At 41.0% G+C, this 13,520-nt stretch overlaps 1 protein-coding gene across 1 annotated transcript; it reads right to left on the minus strand.

Annotated features, from left to right (window-relative positions):
* Nucleotides 1–883: 883 nt before the first annotated feature.
* On the minus strand, nt 884–11,911 carry LOC140231273 (U3 small nucleolar ribonucleoprotein protein MPP10-like). The gene is made up of 9 exons (XM_072311420.1): nt 11,788–11,911; nt 8,566–9,331; nt 8,077–8,264; nt 7,217–7,403; nt 5,740–5,881; nt 5,179–5,384; nt 3,892–4,113; nt 3,115–3,348; nt 884–1,231 (listed from the first exon to the last, which is right to left on the minus strand). Exons 1-9 carry the CDS (start codon nt 11,862–11,864, stop codon nt 1,088–1,090), a joined length of 2,166 nt encoding a protein of 721 aa, XP_072167521.1. The 5' UTR covers nt 11,865–11,911; the 3' UTR covers nt 884–1,087.
* Nucleotides 11,912–13,520: the final 1,609 nt, after the last annotated feature.

Below are 13,520 nucleotides of genomic sequence, written 5' to 3' on the forward strand. Positions count from 1 at the left end.
CCTTTCGGGCGCAACGATCATACATTGTATAAGAATGCAGCCGAAATGATTCATGAAATTATCGAATTCCCGCTTGACACCAACAGCGTAAAAATACCTCGCAAGTTACGGTAAACAACGCATATTATACAATGTGATTTTAATATAATATAGGCCTATAATACTTCTCAAGAACATAACGTGCACTATTATGCGAAGAGATTTTCGGAAGAAAAATAAAGAATTAACCTATTTCAACCCCGACTTTTTCGCCTAATTCACAAATTTCCCTTTATTCTCTCGATAATAATGATCCATATTGTGTAATAACAACGCAAAGGATATTCTTAACTTTCATTGTTGAGTGTATTATGACGTCATGCTTATGTTTTTCTTTGTTTTTGATGCGTACGGTTATAACGAGGTACCGGTTATAACGAGGTAATATCGCCGGTCCCACGGACCTCGTTATAACGGGGTTTCACTGTACTGCATGTATAAATGAAATCATTCAAAATCTTCAAAGTGTAAGTGAAATCTAACGAAATAGTATAGAAGTTATGTCCATCTCAATGTCAGAATTTATATATGTAATGTGATGCCTGTGATCACACTCCTTGTGTTCATGCAGTCATCATGTTAACTGCATAGAAAAAAATATTTTCCAAGTGCTTTTACGTATCATAAGTGAATAAAAACCAACAAAACAAGTATTTATTGTGTGTCTTGTGTGTTTTGTGTGTGTGTGTGTGTGTGAGAGAGAGAGAGAGAGAGTGTGTATCATGAGTTTGTATGAAGATGCTATACTGATATATCTGTCTAGGAAGATGCCTAGGAACGAGCCAGCAGCTTTGTCATGCTGGGATTTGTCTCTTTGACTGAAGTGAATATCTTTTTAAAGAACTGGCAATGATACTATAAAATAGCAACATATTTTCGATGTGAGCTTAAGCCACGATGTCAATGCCACTTTTTTCTGGACCAAGCACAAGATTGAGTATTGAAAGAGAAAAGAGAAAGAAAGAGAGATAAAGAAGTGGAGATAGAGGCAAGAGAGAAGACACTGAATATGCAATGTTGGCTGTGCATTCCACGAGTTTATCGCTGTTCATAATTTGAGTTGGACGCCAGACACTTGTTTCTTCCTTTTCTTCTTCTCCTTCAGTCCCTGTACTTGCGTCACGACTTCCTCCTGCAGCTTGCTGAAGAAAGCTTTGGAGGATTTCAAATTCCCTCTGGCACTGTCCGTATCCTGGATGATGACATTCAGAGAGGGGAAACACATTTTACATAAAAGGAGGAAATTGTATGCTTTTGGGAAATGACTACACTTGATTTGATAATGAACTTTCATTTTTCTGCTAGGCTGATTACATCTTGACACAAAATGAATCTCTAAACCGTTTATAGAATGAAGTCAAGTCATTGGAGAATTTACTCTCTGATTGCATTGTAATCAGACAAAAATATATCTACAGAGTATTTAGGTACCTTGTAGAGTCGCAAAGACTTACATCAGTAACCCGATTTTGAACATACAGTCAACTTTGCTCAAGTTGACATCGCATATATCGTCTAAGTCGAAGGTTTTCTCAAGTCCTCTTCTCTTTGTAATCCATTGATTTTAATCCCTCATAAGTCAAATTTTCTTTAAGTTGATGCTATTTCTTCAGTCCAAATATCTACATTCAACTTCGTAGGCAAGGTTGACTGTACAATGTTTCACCATGACCACAGGGTCTCAACGAACGCACATCAAATATGATATTTCAGTTATGCCAAGGGTTATGCTCCTTCTGTAACATGTGGATATGATATTATAACATCAAATATGATATTTCAGTTATGCCAAGGGTTATGCTCCTTCTATAACATGTGGAGGACTTGCATCCTCAACACCACTGCGTATTCTTCAAAGTCCCTTACACTGTTCTCAGAATCATTTCTGTCTGCAATTTGTAAATCCTGCTGAGCCATACATCATCCATCCTCAAATGTTGTCCACCTTTCCACCCATGAAGGGGGGGGGGGGGTTCACTGAGGGATCAAGCTTAACTCTTTATGTGCCACGTTCGCACGCCCAACTCGGTCGATGGCATGCCAAGTTTGCAAATTCTGCTCAAACCCACAAATCCGCCCAAACAGATCGAAAAATTGCCAAATGCTACAGTACAATGAAAGCCTTTCTCGCAATTCCATTTCTGTTTTATATGGTGAGTGACTATCAAGCAGTGTTCCCTGCTGGATTTGTAAGTACATTCTAAGTTTTATTGACTGTTTTGTGTGCAAATGTCATGCCTCTACAATAATGTAGCTACTTGTCATTTAAATGAAAAATAAACAGATTTGTCAGGCAATTTATATCACAGCAAAGTTTGGCATTTTCTCTATACCTTTGCTCATTACGTGTCGTGGGTAACAAAAATGTACAAAAGTTAATAGATTTGATCAACAGAATGTTTTCCAAAAGCATGACAACATTGCAGTCTCAGAATAATGTGGCACACTGGGGGTGTACACCATGGCACATAAAGAGTCCAATACGTAAAAGTATACTTTGGAAAACGGCTTATCCCATAGTGGCAAGCCAATGGGAGTAAAATGCAGTCAAAAGGGGCCTGAGCTTTTGATCCTAGCAGAATCTTCATCAGTGGCAAAATGACAAACATGTAGGGAAAACAATCACATACATGGACTACACACAATGAGCACAGTCTGAGGAGGGCTACTGCTAGGGACACAGAACAATGAAAACAAAGGGTCAGGTTAGAAGTGAAAGGCAGGGAGCCAAACAGTTATAAAGCAAGGGGGATTAAAGCAAGGCAAGAGGTGAACAGACAAAAGGCAGAGGTGGGCCAGTGATGATCCCAAGCTAGGATCATAGGGGGCAACCTGTGAAGGATAAGGATGAATGGGGAGGCAACATCAAACAAGATAAGGAACAACACATGGATAAAGAATAGGAACAGAGTGAAATGGCAGTGGGCCCTTAATCTGTGGTACAAAGATGTGGCCAAAAAAAAAAGAAAAAAAAACAAACAAAAAAAGAGACGGAGAGCCAACCAACAAATGCAAAGTGCAAAACATATCAAAGTATATTAAAAAAGGTACTTTGCTCTCTTAGGATGTACCCACCTTGATAACGGTCGTGTTGCTGGAGGGCATCTTGCTGTTCTTTTCCAGTCGAGCAAGGGCAGCCTTTTTGCTGTACTTGTTCCCCATGCCGGGTTTCAACTTCTGCACTGCCTTCTCTCGCTTGAGCCGCTCCTGGGCCCTCGCCCGCTGCTGCTGCTTCTTCCGGCGCAGCTCACGTTTCTTGTCCGTCAGCGTCTTCTCCGCCTTTCCTTTTAGCTCTCCTTTCTCCTTGCCCTGAGGATGGCAAACGTTGTACAATGATATTCAAGGTGTGCAAATACTAATTACCATCGGGGATATGAATACAAAATCTGAGAGTCAACCTGTCTTTATAGATAACACACTTTGGGAGGCAAGTAAAATATTGCTAGATTAGATTGCTTGCCACTTTGGTTACAACACAGTACTTCCCAATTTGCAGCTTCTAGTGTCTGAAATGTTACCACAATAAAAATCCCCAATACACACAGTTTATATCTTTGATGAATAAAGACAGAATCTATTTAGGATACATTAATCCTGTCTGTGTGAATGATATTGAATTGACTAAAATAAAGTATTGATTAAATTAGTACATTGTATTCGAGATACCCATACTGTGGTGTTTCCTGCAGAAAAGAGAAAAAAAAATAACCACTGTGCAGACACCATTTTCCATCACCTCCCAGATGAATACAAGATTATTTCTCACTGTACGACTCTATTCTTAAATTTTTTTGACAAAGTCATACAAGTTTTATATATAGAGAGAAAGAGCTTGGGACAAAAGAAGGTCACCTGAATTTCTTCTGGAGCCAGGCGGGAGGATTCAGTCACAGTGAGGGGGATGACCTCCTCCATGGAGATGGCTGGGGTGTTGGTGATGACCTTGACCTCTGGCCGGACAGGCTTGGGGGTGAAGTGGTGCTGGGAGAGTGCATCCAGCTTCATGAAGAGAGATTTCATCGACTTCTTGATATCAGCATGCATCGGGTCCTCCTTCTCCTCCGTTTGTCCTTGCTACATCATATAAAAATCAGAACAAAACAAAAATAAAGCAAAAGGAAATGGTGAATCTCATATTTTCCTTTCATCTGCTTCCTTGAGTGTGGCAGTGCATGTTTCGGGATGTTGTTTAAAAGATGGCCTTATTCTATAAATCAGTAGTGGAGGACTTGAATGAACATATGCCCACTGCCCCTTCGTCAAATGCTTTTATTTGTGCTAATGCTAAAACATTCAGTGAAGAATTCTACTGCTCTTGACTAAGAAGAGCATGGAAGGAAAATCAAGCAAGTTGGGTTTTTGTTTTTCACTCTTTTTGCACACATTTTCAGAGGCTGTTGCACTCATGATTGGTTTCACCCTACTCTGCCACTTGGAATTCTCTAGAAAAATGGGGGGGGGGGGGAGAGGGAAGGGAGGTCCTTTAACTAAGCGCCACATGCTAAAAATTCTAGCCATGTGGGCATTGTCTATCCCTATGTTCAGACGATCCCCCGTTTGGAGAGATTGCATCTTTTTTATGGTCGACCGTCCACACGTACATTGAAATCCCCCGCTGATAGGGGGACAAAATCATGGCTGGTGGTTTCAGCTGTGTGTTAGGTCACTGTACGTGGCGCTGTTTGCAAATTGTTTGCGCGATTGCAAATTTATACCTTTGCCTGATTAGCCACCACATTTCGAGCATGCGCACTTATGAGGAAAACAGCTGCGCGAGAGATCAAGGTCAGTCCCCCCGCCAGAATTTTGTTGCCGGACTCGACAAGCTCGCCGGGGGGAGCGGGGAATGTCCCACTGAGCGTTCACACAATGGGATTGCCAGGGAAAGTCCTGGCAAACAGGACATTCCCTATGAATCGTCTGAATGCAGTGTATACGGGGAGCAAAAGCTCATGCCATCTTGCTATTGGAGGGCATTTTAAAGGAATCATATGCATGTTACCATATGCTTAGCCAAGGTAATAAATATGTCAATAAAAATCCAAAGAAAACAAAGCTATTTATGCAATAGCAAAGCTTTAGGCACCCCTCTGTGTGGACCCACATTCCTGGAACTGGGATCTGAGACGGGAGCTGTACCTGAGTCTGTTTGATGAACTCTTGCTCGTAGATCTCCCCCAGGCTGAGCTTGCTCTTCTCCTGGTCCAGCGTGATGCGCTTCTTGAACTCGTAGGCCTCCTCCTTGGGCTTGGTCTTGCGCTGGACATCGTCCCAGGCCTGGTCCAGGACCCTCTGCTTGATGACGTCCTCCAGGGTCCGGGTGGTCTCCTCGGTGATGATGGGAGCTGAGTGGAAATGGCGAGGGCCATATGAGAAAAAAACATCTTCAGAAATTTCTTGAGGATGGGAATATGGCACAAGAAAAGCCTTCTGAAAGAATGCTTGAACGCTCAAACTATGCCTTCAAATTCATACAATGCTTGTACACAAGAAGAAGTTGACATTGTCACATGCAAGACTTACAGAGCAAAGAAAAAGATAGGTAAGTGAGATCTCAATGGTTCTATGAAGTTGGTCTTTGGTCCTTCCAATATGAAGTGTCTTTGCCTAAGTTACTGATTAAAGCCTTGTCGAAAGTCAAACAAAAGTACACTTGTAATGCATCGTAGCACTGAGATGACTTCTGGGATGCCATCCTACCTGGTCTTGTTGCCACATCAAAATCCAGATTCTCCTCCAAGAGACTGTTCTCCGGCCTCTTGGCAGCTCCAACCTCTCCCCCAAGTTGCCAGGACTTCTCAGCGATGTTACCCTGTTCCAGTTCACTGATTCTCTGTCGCAACTGCATGTACCAAGGTCACAGATGATAGGGTGAAACACATGGCATTTAGAGTTCAAAGTTAACGTTTGCCTAACACTGACCTGTTTCATAAACAGCAGCAGTACCATCGCAGTGGCCAGGAAACCTGTAACCCCAAATCAGTTGTAAGCATTTTGGCCATTGCCATTGTATCCTGATCTGCTGCAACTTATAGTAACTGCAAACATCTTTAAGAAAAAGGCCTCAGTATGACTAAATACCGTACAAGCTGTTGTTTTCGCGTACAGATATTTTCATGAATGTGGTCACGGACATTTTCGCGAGATGTTGTTTTTGCAAATTTGACGCCGACACTATCATAAGTGCACTAATGCCTGTCAGTTAAAGATATTTTTGTGTGTTGTTAAATTCTCGGTACATCAGTTATTTGGGAAATTCGCAAAAATTAAACCCTTGCGAAAATAACAGCTTATACATTAATGATAATATCAAGACACAATTTTATTACAGACATGTATGTAGAACATGAAGATAATTCAAATTGTATGTAGTTTTACACAAGACACAAGTGAGTAAAAATCACTCATGTCATCTCCTGTTTTAATCTTTTCACACACTAGTCAGTTTATCACCAGTCTTTTCAAAATATGCTGCCCTGTTTGGTGATACAAGAGTTGTTTTGCAATTGTCACTTCATTTTGACTTGAAGAGGACATAAGGCTCTGATTAAAAACCACAAAATGTCAAGCCTGAATCAACTTCCCTCCACATGTCTTCTCAAAAGCTTGTACAAGATCATTAAAACCAAAATAAAAGAGCTCAAATATGTTTATAAATCCAACTGGCACTAACCTAAAAACTGCTGCAGAGTAAGTCAAGGGCTTATCATCTAGGCGGAGGATGCAGGTATTGTCTTTGCCAAGCGATACGTCTGATGTGGCGAGACTACGAACAGTGAATGCGTGCGAAGCATCCACCGGCTATATCCACTTGTCTGGCTGTAGTCATTTTCTTATTTTCAATTATGAATCTGTGGCAGTTTTTCACACGAAAACTGCCACCAATTCGTATTGGATAATAAGAAAATAACGACGAAAGCCAGTTGAGTGGATATAGGTGGTTGATGCTTCCACTGTACGTAGTCTTGCCGCATCAGACTGTCACTCAGCAAAGGCAATATTCTTGCCACATCAGACGTTTTAATAGCGTTACAGCAAAGACAAAAGCTGCATCCTCCGCCTACATTACAGGCTAGTTTAGAGGCTGTTCACCAATACACTGACATAGACAGCAGGTTCAGATACCAGCCATCAATGTAGTTTTGACAAAGCAGGTTTAGATGCCGTTCATCGATACCTTTTCTTGACGCTTTTCAAAGGAAGACTGCTCCCCTCCATCTTTCCTCTTCTTCTGTGGCCCTCCCAAGATATCTCCATAGTCCTCTCCCTCACTCTCACTGCTTCCTCCGAATAAGTCGCCCTTGTTCCTGGTGGCTGAGGACTTCCTCAGCTCCTCCAGTAAGTCCTCATCTGCATCTTCAAAGCTTGATAATTGCAGGTGAAAACCAAAAAGGGGCTGTAAGTGTCTAAACATCCATGGGTCTTAAGATATGTTTCGACATACACAGTGACAGCGCAAGAAAATGACCATGAAAGCAATTTCCCTTGTGAGCATTAACGTGCTAAAAGACTTGGATGATAGCTCCAAGAGGTAAATTACTTTGTTTACCTAAGAAAGCCCAGGCAGCATCACACACAAATGTAATACTGTCTGTGATTTTTAAGATGTCAGATGTGTGTGCCAAATCACTTCCTGTATACGTGATCTCATGAGATACACAACTTGCTAGTCAGCTTCTGTCTCCCAGACATTGATATAATACATAAATTACAGTCAAACCTGTCTATAGCAGCCACCCAAGGGAGATGAAAAAGTGGGCATTACAGACAAGTGGCCACTATAGACAGATATATAACATGCTTTTTCTCTCAGAGAGAATTTGTTTTTAGAGGTCATATATGGCAGGTGGCCACTATAGACAGGTGGTTGCTATGAGTGATTTGACTGTACCATAATTTTGTTGTGAACAAGCAATGTCTTCAATGGATGGACAAACAATACACAATTACCACTTGTCTTACAAAACATGACTGATGCAAAGAAAAATAGAAATTTTGCAACTGTAGTTTTAGCAAAATACAGAATTGACACGATACCTTTCCTCATCAAAATCTTTCTCCTTTTCCTTGCCACCATGTATATCCTCTTCCTTGTCCTCATCTTCCTTATCCTTTTCTTCAAGGAAATGTACTTTCTTCTTCACTGGCTTATTCTGGACTCGAGTTCCTGGCTCACTGAAGAAATCACTGTACATGAAGTCCCTTGAGCTCTTTTTCTGTTCAGACTGAAAAATTAAAACAATAATAAATCAATGAACAAATGAATGATTGATTGAACAAATAAATAAATAATTCATAAATCAATGGAAAAAAACATGAGGCAGAATATTCCAAACCCTTGAAGGAAAATGCTTTCAGACAGAACATAATTCTTCTGGTCGTGAAAACTGATTGCAACCCATTGATGGGCTAACTGACAGTGAATCATTTAAAGTTCACTCGTCAGTCCTTTGCACGGATCTCACATAACACAAACTGCATGCAGATCCATCATTCACTGCAAATGCACATACATGTACACTGTACCTTTCCTGCAGCTATCTGACGTTCGTCTTCATCTGACGATGCATCGTCAAAATAGTCCACCATTTCATCATCGTCTTCCTCCTCCTCATCCTCCTCCCCCTCATCATCATCACCACCAGGCTTCCCTCCCGCTTCTCTCCGCTCCATCTGTCGAAGGCGCTTTGCCTCCCTGGCGTCCTCCATCTCCAGAAACCTCTCCATGTCATCAAGTTTGAAAAACATGTCATCCACGACTGAAGACTTAGTCCTTCCCTTACCACTATGTGCAGTGTCCTCTTTCACTGAAACTTTTCCTCTAAGTTTAGTCCTCATTTGCAGCGAATCTATGTCGAAATTGGTGTCAGACTCGTCACTGTCATCGAAATCCTCACCATCTTTTCTGTGTCTAGTTCTTTGAATGTCCGCGTTGGACTCGTCAGGATCTTCTTCACCGTCATCCTGATCATCTGAGTGTTCATCCTCATCCTCTGTATGGTCACTCTCATCCGTTTCTCCCTCCTCGCCTTGTGACACCATTTCTTGCCTTCGTGCATGTCGCTGACTGCTGCTTCCTGCCACGGCCTTGGCAACACGCTTCAGAAGACTGTCAATGCACGGTTCATTCTGCAGCTCCAGCTCCTGCCATATCTGCTCCTCGTCGAAGCCTTCTGTGATGAGCTCGGAGAGTGGGTTTGACGAACCAATGGTCTCCCGGCCATGACTTGCAGCCTCGTCAAACAGGGACTTGGTGCAGGATGTGAGAACAGCTTCATGCTTTGGCTGACAACTGTAATCATGTCAATTATATAGTACATAAGGTTATTGTGATTGCCTATATCATACAGTGTGTATAGACTACGCACAAGCAGTATCGTCAGGGAATAATTTTCCTGGTATTGCAGAGCAATTTGCTATGCATTTTTGTACGAGTGCTATACAAAATGTTATTTGCATAGCAATTTGCTATGCATTTTTGTACGAGCGCTATACAAAATGTTATTTGCATAGCAATTTCATTACATAGACTTGTACACTATCTTGTTCCAAATGTATGTCCATTGACTAAAAGTGCTATTCAATTTCAAGAAGGAAAATTATTCCCTGATTGTAAATCATAAATTTGAAAGCGCTGAAATATATTAACTGATATGACATTGCTGATGCAGGTTTGTAAAATATAATCATTATTACATAGCCTATTACAAGCAGCATCACTGTCTAGGATCTTAAAACTAACATATTTCCAGTTTTCAGCAACACTGCTATCAAACACTGAAAAACAGAAGTTGTAATTTAAGAGCAAGCCCTTCTTCTTCTTCTAAATCTACAAAAGAGCTTTGCAGCCCATCACAAAAATCAACTTGACCTGCATACTGTAAAATGAGGAATGTTTGTGTGCATTCTGATTTTGTGAGAACCAAGATTCGTGAAATTAATCTAAAATGCATGCGAAGGCTCTTGTCTACTACTGGCATTGAATGCCAGAGGCACTTCACAAATACTGAAAATTACAGTACCTGGTACTTCTTGTTTTTGAGGAGGAACGTCCCTGCTCATACTACGTCCCTTCTATCACTGTCTATCTATGGACAGTGGTTAAACATCCCTCCCCCCCCCCTTCACAGCAGTGTCCACGAGTACGAGTCTATGACACATTGACTGCAGATTTTCACGGACTCCGCTGGTCTCCAGAAGAGAACCGTAAATTAATAAATGCAACTCAAAAAATGTGTGAAAAAATATTATAAAACTCCTCCAGCAGACAGACTGATTTTTTCTGTCTATATTATTGTCTTGTCTTGTCTTGTTGGTACTGCACTAGCCCCGGAGACCCGCCGCCTGCGGCGGGGTCCTGGCGGCTACCCCGCAGTTTCGTTCAAGTGAGAATCACGAACAACTCCCTATTGCCACATACAATGTATACGGCAACTTCACAAATAAACCATGCCTAAATGTCCATCATAAACACAGTGACAATATAAAATGAAATATACACTACCCCATTGCCTTGGTCCTTCTCACCAATTTATCTGGAAACTGCATAATTTTCCACATTTTTTAGGAGTAGGCGGTCTGCCCTAGTGGAGAGCTTTGCTGCTATTTTGAACGTGTATATCCATCAGTACGCATCTACGCATGCGTAAATAATGACGTCAACGTTACGGACGCAAAAGGATATGAATAATGCATCATCGCACGGTGAATATGCATCATGTAGCGAGTACTACAGCTGTCAATGCACTGCACTGAATGCATTGTGTGCGCATGTGCAAGTGATTGTGAGTTTTAGTGAGCATCGGTGAGCTGAAGATATTTGCCTTATAAGACAGCATTTTCTGCATCATAAGCAATGAAATGCATCAAACAGTCGCCGATGTGAATCATTTAGGTTTAGTCCACCCATGTAAGTATTCCCAGTAGTTTTTATTGAAAAATTAAGGAAATACAGCGCCGGAACGGCACCCGTTTGGTACAACATTAAGATATCGAGGCCAAAACGGCGCAGCCCCAACACTGTACGTTGGGGCTGCTGGTCGCAGTTAGTACTGCACCAACCGCCGCCGCGCTGCTGGGCTATAAACGTGCAGTCCCTCATGCATACAGTTGCAGGACTTTAAAATCTTGTTTTGGACAAACAAGATTTAAAAGTATAAAAGTTTAGATCGATATTGATCATGTTGATTGCAGATTTTGTTTCAGCTGGCAGTGTGTTCCAAATTGGGATTGTCCTTGGGTAAAGCGAGTGATGATAACAATCTTTGTTGGTCTGAATAGTGTTGTAATTCAAGGATTGATTTGACCTGGTTGCTGGTCGACTTCTGGCATGCCTTTTAAGATGATTTAAATTTATGTTTGACGGAATTAAACAATTTTACTGACACTCGAGTAGGCTCCCAACAGTTGACATGGTTGAAGTTACCGTAGGTTCTAAAATTTACACCGCGGCGTAGAGTAGGCGCAGCAGTCAATGTCAAGCTACTCTACTACTAGTAAATTAGTTTAAATTTACTCTAGATCTACTAGAAACCCTACTGATATAGATCTAGAACTCTTTGATTATAATTTATGAGACACGCGACACAACATGCAACAGCAAGTGCATGTGTACAACACATTTTTATACACATGGGACTACACGTGCAGGTAGAGAGGCATGTCGGCACTTCCAATACATTAATCTAATTCTATCAACAGTCTTCATACTTCATAAAAATAGGTAATGATACCACATTACATTCTTACCTTATGTAGTTTTCTGGAACCTTGGTGGCACCTTCAAAAGAACGTAAAACGGCGCGTAGCTTTTTGTTATTTGCCATTTTCGCGACAGCAACATGCTTTCACACACACGTGTGTACTTATCCGCTTATCGGTAATGCCGCTGGTGGTACGTGTGTGCACAACACAAGCGCATGCAGCGAGCCGCGCCGAGGGCCATCTGCATCATCCTGCCCCTGCTGGTGGCGTATGGTCAGTCCCGTGTATAGCCAGTGTCGATTGATTGATTGATTGATTGATTGATTGATTGATTGATTGATTGATTGATTGATTGATTGATTGATTGATTGATTGATTGATTGATTGATTGATTGATTGATTGATTGATTGATTGATTGATTGATTGATTGATTGATTGATTGATTGATTGATTGATTGATTGATTGATTGATTGATTGATTGATTGATTGATTGATTGATTGATTGATTGATTGATTCAGGTTTATAACATTCCTAAGTGAGATAATGAGAAACCTCTTATGAAATATGAAAGAGCATGTAATCTTAAGAAGGATTCAAAGTTTGTTTGATGAAAATTGGTTTTCAAATGGCTGAGATATCCAAAAAGTGATAATAATAGAAGGCCACAGGCCACGCCTTTTATTAGGATCTCTTTGTTTCGCCTTGTTTTTGGATATCTCAGCAATTTCAAAACCGATTGTCATCAAATAAAGTTTTGATACCCCTTAGAATTGCATGCTTTTTGAAATCTCACAGAGTGGTTTCTAAATATCTCCCAAAACGTTAAAAGCTATCCTCACCTCAACCAGAACTGTACACACCCTTTAATTGATTAATTGGTTGATTGATTGATTGATTGATAGATTGATTTTGTTTTAATCTTTTTCTTTTGAGCCAAATAAAAGACAGAGCTAAAAGTTACTGCTATGAAGACTGACTGTAGGCCTACGTATTTTCAAGCGTGCTTATAGAGGATCCAGTGGTGTCCTGCGCACGAGGCCGGGAGTGGGGGATGGGGTAAAAACTGCCACATTTGCAGCTCCTTCTTGAAAACCCTATGAGAAAATATTTGTCACAAACGTGGTAGGTAGCATCCTTATAGGGTAATAGAAACTCATTTTGTTAGAAGGGGCACCAAGTCCGGTGGAGGGGGGGGGGGGGGGGGGGCAAAGGGATTGTTAGAAAGAAAATCGAACTATAAGAAGTGACGACAGACAAGAGATTTCCCATCATAGTCCTACAGACCCTACATGTTCATGCAAAACAGATGAAATTATGATGCCGTTGAAGCTCAAAATCATTCCCTCTCCTGCATAAATCCTCATTATTTTCAATTCTTTTTTGCTGATGTGAAACGTTCAGGTTCTGTAATGCATCCCGATTTCTTGCATACTAGTACTTTGTTCACAAAAGTTGCCCTTAACAACCACAAAGTTTGTCGGAGGCTTCCCTATATACCTAGCAACAACTAAGTGAATTCCAGTCTATTTTAAGAAGGAGCACGTGAATGAAATGCTTCGTTACTATAGGCTGTAGGAAACGAAACATCCATTGTAGTTGTAATACATTGAAACGGCCCCTATTGGACGTTGGGAAAATATCAAATCCTTCACTTCACTTTTTTTGACGAATTTGAAGGTAAAGGAGACAAATTTACAATATTCAGTGGTTTCCAGTATTAGTATCGATTGCGGGAAAGTTGGTTATAACAATTAACTGACATAATTATTTTTGTC

Source organism: Diadema setosum, chromosome 7 (genome assembly GCF_964275005.1).
Source record: "Diadema setosum chromosome 7, eeDiaSeto1, whole genome shotgun sequence".
Lineage (NCBI taxonomy): Eukaryota > Metazoa > Echinodermata > Echinoidea > Diadematoida > Diadematidae > Diadema > Diadema setosum.

Coding starts and splice junctions, on each gene's coding strand:
- LOC140231273 (XM_072311420.1), bottom strand. CDS start 11,864: ATGGCAAATAACAAAAAGCTACGCGCCGTTTTACGTTCTTTTGAAGGT. Junction 9,332..11,787: donor GTTCCAGAAAACTACATAAG/GTAAGAATGTAA, acceptor ACATGATTACAG/TTGTCAGCCAAAGCATGAAG. Junction 8,265..8,565: donor GTCAGATAGCTGCAGGAAAG/GTACAGTGTACA, acceptor TTAATTTTTCAG/TCTGAACAGAAAAAGAGCTC.